Source organism: Tenrec ecaudatus, chromosome 8 (genome assembly GCF_050624435.1).
Source record: "Tenrec ecaudatus isolate mTenEca1 chromosome 8, mTenEca1.hap1, whole genome shotgun sequence".
NCBI classification, from domain to species: Eukaryota; Metazoa; Chordata; class Mammalia; order Afrosoricida; family Tenrecidae; genus Tenrec; species Tenrec ecaudatus.
The window spans coordinates 102,593,279-102,608,218 of record NC_134537.1 but is presented as its reverse complement, the minus strand read 5'-3'; the positions used below and the strand labels follow the sequence as shown (position 1 = coordinate 102,608,218).

Here is a 14,940-nt window from a genome sequence, read left to right as displayed (position 1 = left end):
CTGGGTTTTACTAAGATTTATATAGAAAAATTGTTTAAACCATCTCTTTGAAGGCTAAACCTTGGCGTGTTGTTGACATTGTTAAGAGCTTCATATCAAGTCTGGGTCCTGACAACCCTCCGTAAAATAGAAGCAAATTCCAGCTGGCCTTGAGCCACCTTCACAAACTTTCTTATGTTTGACATAATTCATATCTTATAAATGTATCCCTTATAGACATCAATTCACTTCTTAAGGTTACTGCAGCAGGAAAGTCCGGTTTCTATGTTTCAAACGCACGCAATCTTGAAGCGCACAGTCTGCGTTGCTGAGTGAGTTTCCTGGCTTAGTCACTGTTTCTGGAATGAAGTCTTTAACCAATAACAGATTTGAGGAAGGAACGCCAGGGTCACAAAGCTGAGCGAGTGCACACGGCAAAGGGGCTCAATGAAGACGCCTCCTGCTGTCTACCCTCCTGTTTAGGTTTTCTTAATAAAAAGCTGAATTTATAGAATTTTTTTAATTGCTAGATTTTGCACCAGAAATGTATATTCTTTCCCATTATTCTTATTTTGGGGAGTAATTACAAAAATGTGAGAACGCAATTGCCTAATCACATTTGTTTGTTTTTTTTAATGTATTTCTTTGGGTGTAATTCATGTCTAGCCTTCAGTCGCATATACTTTTGAATTTCAAATACCAAGGAAACATTAAAAATTATGCAAACATGCTGTCTAAACAATCAGAATGCTATTCTATTCTGTTTTTGAATCTTAAAGAGCGAGCTTGGCACATTATGAGTGACTTCTCAATAACTTGTTACATTTGATTCAGTGGAGATTGCTACATGTTTGTTTGTAAAAGTTGACCAAATTAAAAAATGCCATAAGTCTAATCAATATAAATATTTACATTAAAAATCACATAGAGATAAATTCCCCGTAAATATATATCTGACAAGATTTTTTTACTACTTGAATATATACAATTTTATTATTTCTTAGGACAGATTTGATTTCCCTTAGACGACACCTCCAATTTTATAATGAAATTCAAATGAGTACTCCATATTAATGTCATAGTGAATACTTTAAAAATCTATTTTCAGATATCTTGAAAATACACATAATACATCATATATATAGGATGGTAAATTGTCGATTAGGATATGAACTTCAGCAAGGAGTCATCTAATTGAACTTCCATTTTCCCATTCACAAAATATGAGTGAAAAAAGTCATTGCAAAATTGTGGATTCACATTAAATGAGCTTTTCTGGAAAGCTGAGATTTCTGTCAGCTTGGAGAAGGCAGTCCTAGTTGGTTTGTGTCTTGCTCAAGAGAAGGTCAAGATTATATAAATAGAGTTGCGTGTGTGGGGGGCGGCCCCAGCCTTTCCTTACTGAACTATTCATGGGCAGGACATGGAATGTCCCTCCCAGTTTCTGTATCTATAAGCTGCTGAGGTTGGCTCTGTCACTTGCCCTCAAGTCAGTTCCAACAGAGAAACTCCGTGTGATACAGAGTAGGACTGCTCCATGGGGTTTTCTTGGCTGTAATCTTAAGGGGAGCCAATGATCAGTTCTTCATCCTGCAGTTCTGCTGGGTGTTGGATGTAAGCATGTCTACTTGGTCTGTCTCATGGGTGTATTATAAATTTCAAAGAAATAAGTAAAGATATTTTGTTAAATGGCAATAAAAGCAACATAAATTTACTGAAACAATTTTATTTCCTTTTTAAAAAGAAGAGTTATATTATCAAAGAGCCCTGGTGGCATAATGGTTATGAGTTGCATTGCTAACCACAAGGTCAGCAGTTTGAAACCACCAGCTGCTCCGTGGAAGAAAGGTGGGGTTTTCTAAGCACATAAAGCATTATAGCCTCAGAAACTCAAAAAGGGCAGTTCTGACATATGCCATCGGATCACTCGCTATGTGTCAGCTTCGGCTTGATGGCAGTGAGTGAGTTTAAGTTACCTAATCACACTAGAATCAGCTTGCAAACGTTTTTCTTTGTTGTTGAATCTTGAAGGAAATGTTCAGAAAATACTACTACTTCCCATCCGGATCACTCCTGTCGTGACAGTTTGCAGGGTCACAGATACCATGTGAGAAAAGCACAGTGACGGTGGAAATCATAGAGTTCCGAATTACAAAGCCATAAAGTATAGTACAGACCCAATACAATTTATTTGGTGGGATATTGGCTAAGTAACTCCAGGAACCCTTGGATTGAACCAGGAAGAACGACTCCTGGCTGCTATCCCAGCAAGAAGCTCATCCACACAGATTGCTTTCCCTGAGATCCAGCTCGCTGTCTCACGCATTTTTGTTGCTTATAGGAATTACTCCAACAAAAAAGCAGCTTCAAAGTACAGTTTAAAAGATTCTACCTCCGAGCTCTCTTCCGGGAGCGTCTACAAATGCTTCTTTCAGCGCAGACGTTTGTTGGACAAGTGCTGGTAAGTGAATTTTCCTTGGCACCCTCATGAGTGGGATTACAGACAATGTTGATGATTTCATCTTCCTGCTAATTATTAGATGTCTCCTGGTGGGTATTTTTAGGTGCCCTCAAATCAGTTTGCACTAATAGTGGCTTTATACACAACAGAGGGCAACACTGCCTGGTCCCGCGCCTTCTTCAAATGTATGGTTAGGTTTGAACCCATTGTTGCAGCCCCCTCTGTCTCATTGAGGAGCTTTCTCTTTTTCATTGTCTCTCTATTTTACCAAGCAGGATGTCCCCTTTGAAGGGGCTTATCTCTCCTGATAACATATCCAAAGCACATGAGTCAGAACCTTGCAGATGGTGCTTCTAAAGGGAGATTTTTGGCTGCACACCTTCCCATTTGCTTGTTCTTCTGGCAGTCCATGGCAGTTTCAGTATTTGTCCCAGCAGAGTAATTCACATGCATCCATTCTTTCTCCTTCTGCCTTATTTAAAATCCATCATTCTCATGCAGATGAGGCCATTGAAAAGCGTGACACACCTTGGACTTCATGGTGGCCTCTTTGCTCTTAAACACTTTAAAGAGCTTTTAGCCAGCAGATTTACCCAAGGCAGCGCATCCCTGATCTTTTCTCTTCACTGGTGCTTCTTCCATGCGCATCGATGGTAGATTCAAGCACCATGAAACCTCACTGACTTCCATCTTTTCTCTGTTTATCATGCTACCTTTTAGTCCAGTTTTGAGGACTTGAGTTACCTTTATAGTAAATTATGATCCATATCAAAAGCTTTGATTCTTGATCTCTATCAGCAAGTACTTCAACTTCGCCTCACTTTCACATCTGTATATCAAAGGTTGCTAAGGAGCCCGATGGCAATCTGGGTTATGACTTGGGCTGCTAACCTCAAAGTCAGCAGTTCAAATCTACCAGTGGATCAATAGGAGAAAGATGAGGCTTCGTGCTCATATGAAGATTGGAAACTTCAGAAACACAGGCAGTTCTCCCCTGCCCAGAGCGTTGCTGGGATCCAGAACAGACTCAATGACAGTGAGTTTGGGTTTTGGTCCCTGGTGGCAATATCTAAACTATCATCACCTCAGTCCCCATCTCTCATGCCTACTACTCCCTGTCAGCTACTCTCTGATTTTTTTAGAGTAAAAATAGTCCCTTCATATTATATTGCATAGTTATTATTACTGGAAGGTAAACTTGATTCTTTATCAGGGTACACATTTTGTGTAGTTTGTTCTCACGGCACTTAGCTTGATGACTCCCTGTACACAGTATCAAACTGTCCAGAAATGTATGAACCCTTTGATCCTATTAGGTTCTTTTCTTTCTCACCACACCCAGAAGCCTTTTGTCCTTTTGCCTTTAGTTTCCAGAAATACCACGAGTATTGCCTCATGGTTCATGAAATTAGAAATACAGATTGGTGTTTGACTATAAGAGATGATCCTTCATTGTTTATTTCAGCTTCTAGTAGCCGTCAACCCTGCCTCTGTTGTCACCTGATAGTCTGTCTCCCATTGCCTGCGCTTCTTTCTATCATCTGCTCAATTCTTAAATGCACAAGTGATTAGGTTTAGGACACTGTCTACACTGAGCTATCTTTATTTACATAACAAATGAAATGTTATGTTTAAATGAGATTACACCCCTAGGTGCATGTGATGGGGTGGAAATTCTATTCATTCTATAGCATTTCTTTATAATGTTTTCACTTTACTTCTTTCTAATTTTAGTTCTGTAATTTGGGCTGGTTAAAACTAAGTTCAGTCATCATCTACTCAGAGAAATCTTATCTTAACCCCAAATTAAGCAAAGAGCTTCTCATCTAAGCTTCTGTAAACACCACTGAATACTTAAAATATGTTATGAAAATTATCTGGGCATTGTTTAATTTCCTGAGAGGACAGAGTATGTCAGGACATTTGAATTTCATTGTCTAAAAATAACAGGTGCTTCACAAATTAATATTGCATTGATTACCATTCCAGTTACACAATTTGAATGGAAACATTTTTAAAAAGACTTTGTAATCTGGAGTTTGCTGCCATCACATGGTAATGTGGTAGAAGTAAGTGTATTTGATCTAGGAATTATTCTCTGCTACTGCTTTTGTGATTATCAAAGACCTTGCCCTATTTAGTAAATGCTATTTAATTATGCACATAATTAATTTCTGCTGTGGTGTAATTCATACGGACTCCAGGGGACCTCAAGTGTTCCCCAGGTTTTCCAAAGCTGTAGCCTTTCAGAAGCACACTAAGCCCATGTTCCGAGGTAAATCTGGGTGGATTCTCACCACCCACCTTCACTTTGATCGTCTCGTGTTCAGGCACTTGCACAACTGAGGCTGTTCATCAATAAAGTTTTTAAGTTTTCATACATGTAAGAGTAAAAATATTTTCAGAAAAGCTACTGGGATTGTTCTCTAACCTGTTGGGAATGTGCCTGATCTTTTTCTGCCTGTTTAAAATGTTTGTCTTTTCTCTTGAAGCCCCTCTGGGCATGCTTGCTTTGGTAAAGACAGCGTGCTGTTCTTTGACTGCATTAAGATGTCTTTGCTACGAGGTCTTCAAATGTTCATCTTATGTTTGGTTGTGTGAAGGTAAAACTGGGAATAAAGTCTTGCAGCTCATTGGCTGTAGCAGAAGTGGGTTTATAGCATCCCTGTAGCCCTATAACAGGGATACAGCAATGGAAGGATTGAGGAAACTGGATTCCGGGCAGTGGGAATCGTCCTGTGGAGATAAGTAGAGCACAGATACCTGCAGAAGAAGGAAGGCAGGGGTAAAGTGTAAGAAGGGACAAGAGAGTAGCACAACCTCTTGGCCTTTATAGTACGAAGCTGGATTGATCTGGTAGAATAATTGTCTCCTAATGCAAACATAAGTCTTGGAGGGATTTTAAGCACAAGTTTGGCAGCTCTGATTATATTTTAAAGTGCAAATGAAAAAGAATATTGCCAAAGGTCTATCAAGCAAAGCACAGAAAAACTTGGAAATAAAATTTGAATGTTAGATAAATTTGAATTCAAGGCATACAATAATAATAGTATCACAAGACATCAGCTTACCTTCATAAGAATACATGTAAAAAATCTTAATAAGATGACTAATATTACATCAAAATATAATTTAAGATAATACATAAAATTATAAGAGAACAAAAATGTTGTTAGTAGGAGATTATACTTCACCTATTGCAGATCAGGACCTGGTAAAATGAAAATTGAAATGAAAAATGAAAATTTATTTAAAAAAGCATAAGGAAGAACAATATAACTTGGTTAATTAGAGAGAGTGGTTGGAATGGGCACATTCCATCCCCTGAAAGTAACCATTAAATGTGTAACTATCAATGAACTACTTGCAAACACTCAGCATATATTAAGCTACAAAATATGTCAACTACAAAATGTGCAAAGTACAAACAGCTGAATTCACAGAAATCAAAGAAGAAATGGATCATTAAATTCAGAAGGTACTAAGACCAAAACCATCCAGCTAAAAGAAATTAAGATATGTTTAAGTGTCAACGAGTTGGTGCTGACCCACAGCGACCCTGTGCCCAGCAGAAAACACTGCCTCGTCTGCGCCATCCTCGCAGCTGTTCCCATGCTGAGCCATCGTTGCAGCCACGGTGCCCATCCCTCTCCTGGAGGACCTTCCTCTCTGCTGCCCTCTGTTTTACTAATCATGAGGTCCTTCAGGACTCGTCTCTCTTGAAAACATGTCCAAAATTTGTTAGACCAAGTTTTGCCATCCCTGCCTCTCAGGAGCACTCTGGCTGCCCTTATTCCAAAATAAATCAGTCTGTCCTTTCAGCAATCCATGGTAACTTCAAATGCTTCTCCAGCACTACAAACCAAATGCATCGATTATTCTTCAGTCTTCCTTATTCATTGTCCAACTTTCATGTGCATATGAGGCAACTGAAAGTGCCATGGCTAGGGTCAGGAGCACCTTGGCCCCAAAGTAACATCCTTGCTTTAAATCCTTTTAAGAAGTCTTGTGCAGCAGAGTTACCTAATGTAACACATCTTTTGGTCTCATGACTGATGCTCCCATTGAGCATCGATTGTGGATCCAAGCAAGACAAAATCCTTGACCGCTTACAACTTTTCTTCATTTATCATGATGTTACCTATTGGTCCAACAGTGAGGGTTTTGGTCTTCTTTACCTTGAATCACAATCCAGACTAAAGGATGCAATCCTGATCTTCATCAGCAAGGACTTCCAAGTCCTCTTCAGTTTCAGCAGGCAAGGTTAGGGCATCTGCAAATTACAAGTTGTTAATATACCTTCCTTCACCCGAGACCACATTCTACCTTATGTAAGCCAGCTTCTCTGGTGAGTTTCTCTCTATATAGATTGAATACTATGGTGAAATGACATGATCTTGATGCACACTTTCCCCGAGTCATGCTGTATTCCCTTGTTGTGTTGGCACAACTCTCTCCCCATCATGTGCAATTTCAGCATGAGCACAATGAAGTTTTCTGGAATTTCTGTTCTTCTTAAGGTTATCCATAGTTTTATATGGTCCACACAGTTGAGTACTTTGGCATAGTCAACACAACACAAGTAACATCTCTCTAGTAGTATTTGCTTTCAGGCAAGATGCATCTGAAATCAGCAATGATAGCCCTTCTTCCAAGTCCTGTTTTGAATCTGCCCAAACTTCTAACAGCTTCCTTTCAATGTACTGCTGCAACCGTTGTTGGATGATCTTCAGGAAATTTTATTGGCATGGGATATCAGTGATATTGTTCTGTAGTTTGAGCACCCCTTTGGGTCACCTTTCTTTGGAATGTGGAATACACAGGACCTAGTGAATGCATCATGGGAGTACTCTCTCATCTATGCCAGGAAATTTGAAAAAGAGCCCTGGAAAAATAATGGAAGAAATTGATGCCCATTCCAAAGAAAGTTGATACAATAGAATGTGGACATTATCAAGCAATATAATTTCTGTCACAAGTAAAATTTTACTGAAGATAATTAAAAATTTGTTTAATAGTACATAAAAAGAGAATTGTTAGAAATCCAAATGAGATTAAAAGGCCATAGGATAAGGGATATCATGGCAACATACAGATTACCAAAAATAAGTTTACCTATGTTTTATTGAATGTACAGATACATTCTACTGTGCATGATATTTTTGAACAATGGGGGTCCAATAACTATTAATTGTGCTCATGTGGAATTTTTATATAGCTCAAAAAGCCGTCATTCAAACAAGAAAACAGGAAGATATTCAATGGCTTAATCAGGAAAGGTACAGGGATAAATCTTTTCTCCAAATGTATTCAATCTGTATGCTGAGCAGTTATCTGAGAAGCCCAATTATATGGCAAGAGGAATGTGGCATCAGGATTGGAGGAGGCCTGTGATATGCAGATGGCATAGTCTTGCTTGCTGAGAATGAAGAGAACTTGAAAAACTTATTGATAAAGATCAAAGACTATAGTCTTCAATATGAATTATACCTCTAAATAAAGAAAAAGAAATTCTCCCAACTGGATCAATAAGTGATATCATATTAGAGAATATAACTAAGTTGTGAAGGATGTAGTTTTATTTGGTTTCACAGTCACCGCTTTGGAAGCCACAGTCAAAAAATCAAAGGACATGGTATCTGGTGCTTTTAAGCAAACATGTCACTTTGACCCAAACCATGCTATTTTTTATTGTTTTATATTCATTTGAAAACTGGACATGAATAAGGAAGACCAGAGAATACTTGTTGAACTTCAGTTATTGTGTTGGTAAGGAAAATGTACTGACAGAAGCATTAACAAGTCAGAATGATCCTCAGAAGTCAGGATGGCAAGACTTCCGCTTGCATACTGTGGACATGGTATCAGAGGAACCAGTTGCTGGAAAGGAAATCACACTCGCTAAATTAGAGAGTCAATGAGTACGTGACACTGGGGGCTCAGAGAGCCTCAGTTATGAGAATGGCATCAAACTGGACGGTTTCCTTCTGGTGTACATGGGGTCACTATGAGTCAGAACTAATTGCAATCCATGACCAGTCAATCCGTTGTATAGAAGGAGAATAGGAAAATATGGAGAACAAAAAGATTAGCAGAAGAAGGAAGGGCACAAACGAAGTCAAACTGAAGGAGGAGGCAAGGGGAAAGGGAAGGGGAAGGTGAGGAGTGCAAATGTTTCTGTGAGCCTGCAGAGCTCTGTGAGCTCAGCGTTGGCACTTTCTGTATGCATCCTTATATTTTGCTCTCAGTCCACATGCGTGCTCCTCTCAGTAAGTGTGCAATCACTCCTGTAAAATAAATAAATACCCAGAAATCTCTAGCGTCAGTTATAATTGGCATTAGCATAAAAATTTCTCAGGGAAAAAGTGAATATGAATTCTAAAAACAATTTTTCAGATACTATTCTAGGGAAAAATAGTTTCTTCCTAAATTATATCCCTTTGTATCCATAAAACTTCCTTCCATTTTTCTTGATATGCATTGCATATTAATTTTTTTATATATCTTTTCATGATTGTATTTTTTAATTTAATGCATCATTAAGTAGTTTTTGGCATTTGTTATCAGAAAATAGCTTAGTTTAGAGATTTTGATGATATGAACCAGGAGAAGACTGGTAGAAAATACTACATAACGTCTGCACTAATCATTTGTGGATGAATGGATTGTTTGCCCCTTTGAATTGGTGATGTGTGCACAGTATTATTGTTGGCAGGTGCCATGGACTTAATTCTGACTTACAATGACCATAGAGAGCACGAAACAAAACACGCCCCATCCCAGCATTGTTTTCACTGCTATGCGAGCCCACTGTTGCAGCCACTATGCCAGTCCATTTTGTTGAGAAATGTTTTCTTCCTTTTCACTGAGCCTCTACTCTATTAAACATCATGCCCATCTCCAGGGACTGGGCTACCTGGTAGCTTGCATCAAGCCTGTGAGAACTCTGTCTTCATCTCTAAGGAACATTCTGACTGTACTTCTTCCAAAACAGAATTTTTTAGTCTTCTAGCAGACCATGCTGCTGTAGAGAAGCAACTGACAAGACCGTGTAAAGTAAAACAAAGGGTTTTATGAATGGCAGAAAGACACTTTGCGATGTGGTAAACCACGAAGCCAAGCAACCCCAGAATATGTCCCAAAGACTTTGCATTACAAATGCTTATAAGGTTAATAACCACAAGTTAGCAAGGGGCGCTTTGTGGTGTTTTCTGATTGCATAATATTTTCAAAGTTGCAGGGGGCAAGATCTTGGTTGATGACCTTTTACAGGAATTAACCTCCTTTGAAAAGAGGGGCTTCAGGCTATGAGATATGGCAGATTATATATTGCTTAGAACAAATTTAAAATTACAAGTGTCTTCCAAGCACAAGGATTATTTACATATAAAAGAGGTGAAAGTGACTTTTAAACTAAGAATTTCTAAAAGCTATAGCTTAAACATTACAATCACACATTTAGCAGTATGTCTAAACACCTGTTCACACTAAATTATCTCTAACATCACCATGTTTTTAGTTAAAAACATGAATTGAAATAAGCAGAGCAAGAATACATTTTCTACTAAGAACTGCTTCTTTATTAAGCCAAGGTTTTACAAGGGGAGGGGAGACAAAAGATTATTTTAAGATAGAGCAATGTAAAACCAAATATCTGAGTTGGACCTCAATCAGAAGCTTTCAGCTAAGACCTTTGTTTTAACATGCTTTTCCTCAGCAAAATATCTACAAGTCTTCACTAACACCATCATTCAAAGGCATCGGTTCCTCTTGAATCTTCCTTACTCATTGTCCAACTTTTGTGTGCATATGAAGTGACAGAATATACCATGTACTGGGTCAAAAACAAAACAAACCTCTCACTGCCAACAAGTGTATTCTGCCTCAGAGGGATCCTGTATAGGATTCCTGAAACCGTCCATCTTCATGGAATTAACCTCCTTTTTCCTGGGGAGTGACTCGTCAGTTTGAGTTACTGACCTTGTGGTGTCCAACCCATTGGCTATCCCACAGCATGGCGAGACCCCTTCTAGCTTGGGTCAGGTGAACCATATTCCTCAAAGTGGCATTTTTGCCTTTTTATACATTAATGGGGCCTCTTGCTACAGATTTACCCAGTACTATATTAGTTATTTTTGATGCTATTGAAAAGGGTTTTGGGTGGCTAATTCCCCAGAAATGGACAGTGTATTCCTTCTTCACAGTCTGTACTAAGTCTGGAAGCTCTTCTGAAATCTATTCACTCAGGTGACCCTGCTGATATTGGAAATACAGTGGCAGAGCTTCCAGCATCAGAATAACACCACGTGCCTATGACAAGTGGTGGCTTGCTTGTAAAACAATTCCACGAGAACCAAAATTACGACCTTGAGTCTATCCCTGCTGAATTCCAAGAACATCTCAAGGACAAATGTAATGCATTAAACACTAAAGAGAGAAGACCAAATGAGCTGTAGGATGACATGGAGAACACCATTCAAGAACAAAGCAAAGCATCATTCAAAAGACCAGAGAGGAAGAAAAGATCAAAGAGGACATCAGAAGAGACTCTGAAGTTTGCTCTTAATCAATCCTGGAGTAGCTAAGGCTAATGGGGAAAAATGATAACATTAAAGAGCTGAATAGAAAACTTCAAAGGGCAGCGTGAGAAGATCATGTGATATATTATATTTTAACATCTAGAGTTAGAAAAACCACCAAAAGGTAGAAGATCTTCACCTGGAAGATGTAAACATCAAGCCTGGAGTTGCCATGTTGAAAGGCTGCAGGACAAAATGCTGAGTTTTTCAGGAAGCATCAAAACAACATGGAAAACAATAAACAATCACCGCACCAAAAGAACTGGTAAACACTCAAACAGTTCAAGAAGCAGCACACGAGCAAGAACAAAAGCAACCTAAGGAAGTCTAGGTTGCATTGAAAACATTATCCAAAAACAAGAGTCCAGGAATGGATGGCACACCAATTGAAGTGTTTCAACAAAATGATGATGCACTGGAAGCACTCACTTGGTGATGCCAAAAAATTTGGAAGATAGCTAGCGAACTGGCCAGTTGACTGGATGAGACCCATACTTATACATATTTCACACAGAGTGTGAAAAATACAGAATAAGACCAAGGATGTTAAGGAGCCCTGGATGAGTGTTGGTTAAGCATTTGACTGTTAACCACAGGTCAGAAATATAAGACTCCCAGTCATCGACTGGAGAAAAACTGGGCTTTCTACTCCTATAAAGAGTTACCATCTTGGAAACTCACAGGAATACATTCCTCTGTCCTATAATGTCCCTGTGCATAGGCAATGACTCCATGGCAGGGCCTTTTTGTGTATTTTCCTTAGTTTAACTATTGATATCACATGTTAATAAAATGTTGTCGAAGATCATCCAGCTGTTCATTAACAGGGAGCTGCTAGAGATTCAGGTCACATTCAGGAGGAGCAGAATAAGATGTAACACTGCTAACTTTGGATGGTCCTTGGCTGAAAGCAGAGACTATCAAAGAGAGGTTTACTTGTTTACTTGTGTTTCATTAACTTTCAAAGACTTTCAACTATGTGACCCATAAAAAAACTATGGATAGCCTTGAGAAGAGTGGGAATTCTAGAAAACTTCATTGTGCCAATGCTGGAACTGTAACTGGATCAAGAGGCAGCTGTGGCAAAAGAACAAGGGAATACTGCTTGTCTTCAAATTAGGAAAGGTATGAATCAGAATTATCCTTTCACCTGGCTTATTCAATCTGTGTGCTGAGCAAATAATCAAAGAAGTTGGAGTCTATGAAAAAGAATGAAGAGGTCAGTGATGAGCAAAAATCACACACATACACACACAAAAAAAAAGTAAAGAAAAAGAATGAAGCATCAGGATTGGAAGAAGTTCTTTCCACAACCTGTGATGTGCAGGTGACAGCATCTTGCTTGCTTAAAGTGAGGAAAATGTGAAGTATTTGTTGATGAAGACCAAGGATTAAGTAGGGATGAATAGGGATTACAAATTAGTGTAAAGAAAACCCAAATTCTCTCTACTGGACTGTGTCAGTCCAGGTAAACTAGAGAAACAAATTCATGGAGACTCATATGTATAAGAAAGAGCTTTCTATAGAAGAGCAATTGAATATTGAGAAAACCTCCCAGCCCAGTCCAGATTAATTCCATAAATCCAATATTAGCCCATATGTCCAATACCAATCTATATAATCCTATTCAGACTCACAAAACACATGCAATGACACCAAATGCAGAAAGATCCCAGACCAGTGGGTGGGAAATCTTGTGGATCTAGTGGTGTTGTAAGCATCTCAACACTGGCACAAGTCTCCTCGTGGTTCCTCCAGCTCAACTCTGGCTGCATCAGCATAACTCCATCAGGCTCATTGTCTGTAATGTCTCACAAGGAATGAGTCAAGAGAGAGAGAGAGAGAGAGACTCCTGCCTCCAAGGAGGAAAACAGGAGTTCCAAGAATCTTCAGGAGAAGGCCACGCCCACAGAGAGGCCTCATTGTCTATGATCGGATTGACAAACTAGACTCGACCCTTCACTCTGAATCCTCAGATTGACACCAGATTATGTAACTACCACATGGTTCGATAGATAATATCATGATAAATTTTTTAAAGTTTGCAGTTCTCAAGGATTATGTCCTGCTTGGATCTATAATCAATGCTCATGAACTCAGAAGTCAAGAGAGCAAATGATGTGTTATATCAGGCAAATCTGCTGCACAGGACTTCTTTAAAGTGTTGAAAAGCAATGCTGTTATAATAAGGACTAAGGGACCCCTGACCCAAGACATGGCATTTTCAATTGCCTCACATACATGTGAAAATTGAGCATTGAATAAGGAACACTGAAAAAGAATGGATGTTTTAAATTATGGTGCTGATTAAGAATGTTGAAGGTACTTGGACTGCCAAAAGAACAAACAATTTTATCTTTGAAGAAGTATAGTCAGAATGCTCCTTAAAAGCAAGGATGTTGAAGCTTTGTCTTGTGTGTTTTGGACATGTTGTCAGGAAAGAGCAGTCCTTGGAAAAAGACATCTTTCTTGGTACAGTAAAGGGGCAATGAAAAAGAGGAAGGCCCTCAACAAGGTGAATTAGCACAGTGGGCACAATAATGGGGTCAAACAAGATAGCACTTGTGAAGATTCTGGGGGTGTTTTGTTTTGTTGTACAGAAAGTCACTGTACGTCTAAAGTCACTCAAAGGCAGAGAGCAACAACAAGAAAAGACTTCCGTAAAACTGTCTGAAGAGGACAGGGTCTAAGGGGTCATGTGGTTGGGTGTTCAAGAACCAGAGAGGTGTCCTAGTCAGCATGACTAAGAAGACGCATGCCTGACTGCAATCATGACATCTTGAACATTTCTTCTTTCCTTAAATCATTTTATTGGGGCTCTTACAGGTCTTATAACATTCCATACATCAATTGTAACAAGCATATTTGTACATATGTTGCCAGTATCATTTTTTTAACATTTACTTTCTATTTGAGCACTTAGTATAAGCTACTTTTTTTACCTCCCTTCCCAATCCCCTCCCACCTTCATGACCCCTTGATAAATTATAAATTGTTATTATTATTTTTATATCTTACACCAACCACTGTCTCCCTTCACCCACGTTTCTGTTGTTCACACCCCTGAACATTTCTTGAATTGAATTTTTTACCTGTCAATTTCCCTAATTACCCCCATATTGCATGATTTGTGAGTTTGTGTGACCATTACAATGAACTACTGAACCTAGCAGAAAATACAAGTGCCATGAGAAGGATGGTTGCTGCAGAATAGGGCAAGAAAGTAGCCGAGTGGTTGCATATCTGACTTCAGTTTCACAGGAAGCTGATGTTGAACTTGGTTTTACTTCTCCCGTGTGAAGTCACAGAAAGTCAGATATCTCCACTATGCAATTCTCAGAAGGGTATAGAAGAGGGCTTCAGAAAGTTAATGGAAAATGGGATTAAGAAATGATGGAATATTTTGGAATTGCTCAATGGAAAACTAATCTGTTCTGTAAACCTTTACCCAATATATAAGAAAAAGCTTTAAAAAAGTAGAAAATTTCCATAAGCATTGCAAGTCCCCTATGTATGTGTGTGAGTGTGAATGTGTGTGTATGTCTAATTTTCTTTTATCCTTACTAATGCTAACATTTTCCATTAATTTTGCTTACTTTAATAAGTTGAGTTCCATTTATATAATCTTTTCATTGAACTTTCTTTGGCCATTTTTATAAACCCTTTTATTTTGCCAGACACTATATATTCACTTCCATCGAGTGCATGCTGACTCATTGTGACTCTGAAGGACAGGGTAGAACTGTCCCTTTGAGTTTCTGAGACAGTAGCTGTTCACAGGAGTAGCAAAGCCCCATCAGCTTTCTCCCACAGAGCAGTTGGTGGTTTCAAACTTCTGACCTTTCAGATCGCAGCTCAGTACATCACCATTAAACCACCAAGGCTCCACAGGCATTACGTAGAGAGTGGCTATCTTTTCTT

General features: G+C 38.8%; 1 protein-coding gene across 1 annotated transcript in view; it reads left to right on the top strand.

The window, feature by feature from the left end:
* KCNU1 (potassium calcium-activated channel subfamily U member 1) overlaps nt 1-14,940 on the top strand; it is a 225,699-nt gene that overhangs the window by 947 nt on the left and 209,812 nt on the right. Inside the window, exon 2 of the mRNA XM_075557227.1 lies at nt 2,321-2,440. Within this exon, the coding sequence (XP_075413342.1) occupies nt 2,321-2,440 (120 nt within the window). The remainder of the gene's footprint in view (nt 1-2,320; nt 2,441-14,940) is intronic.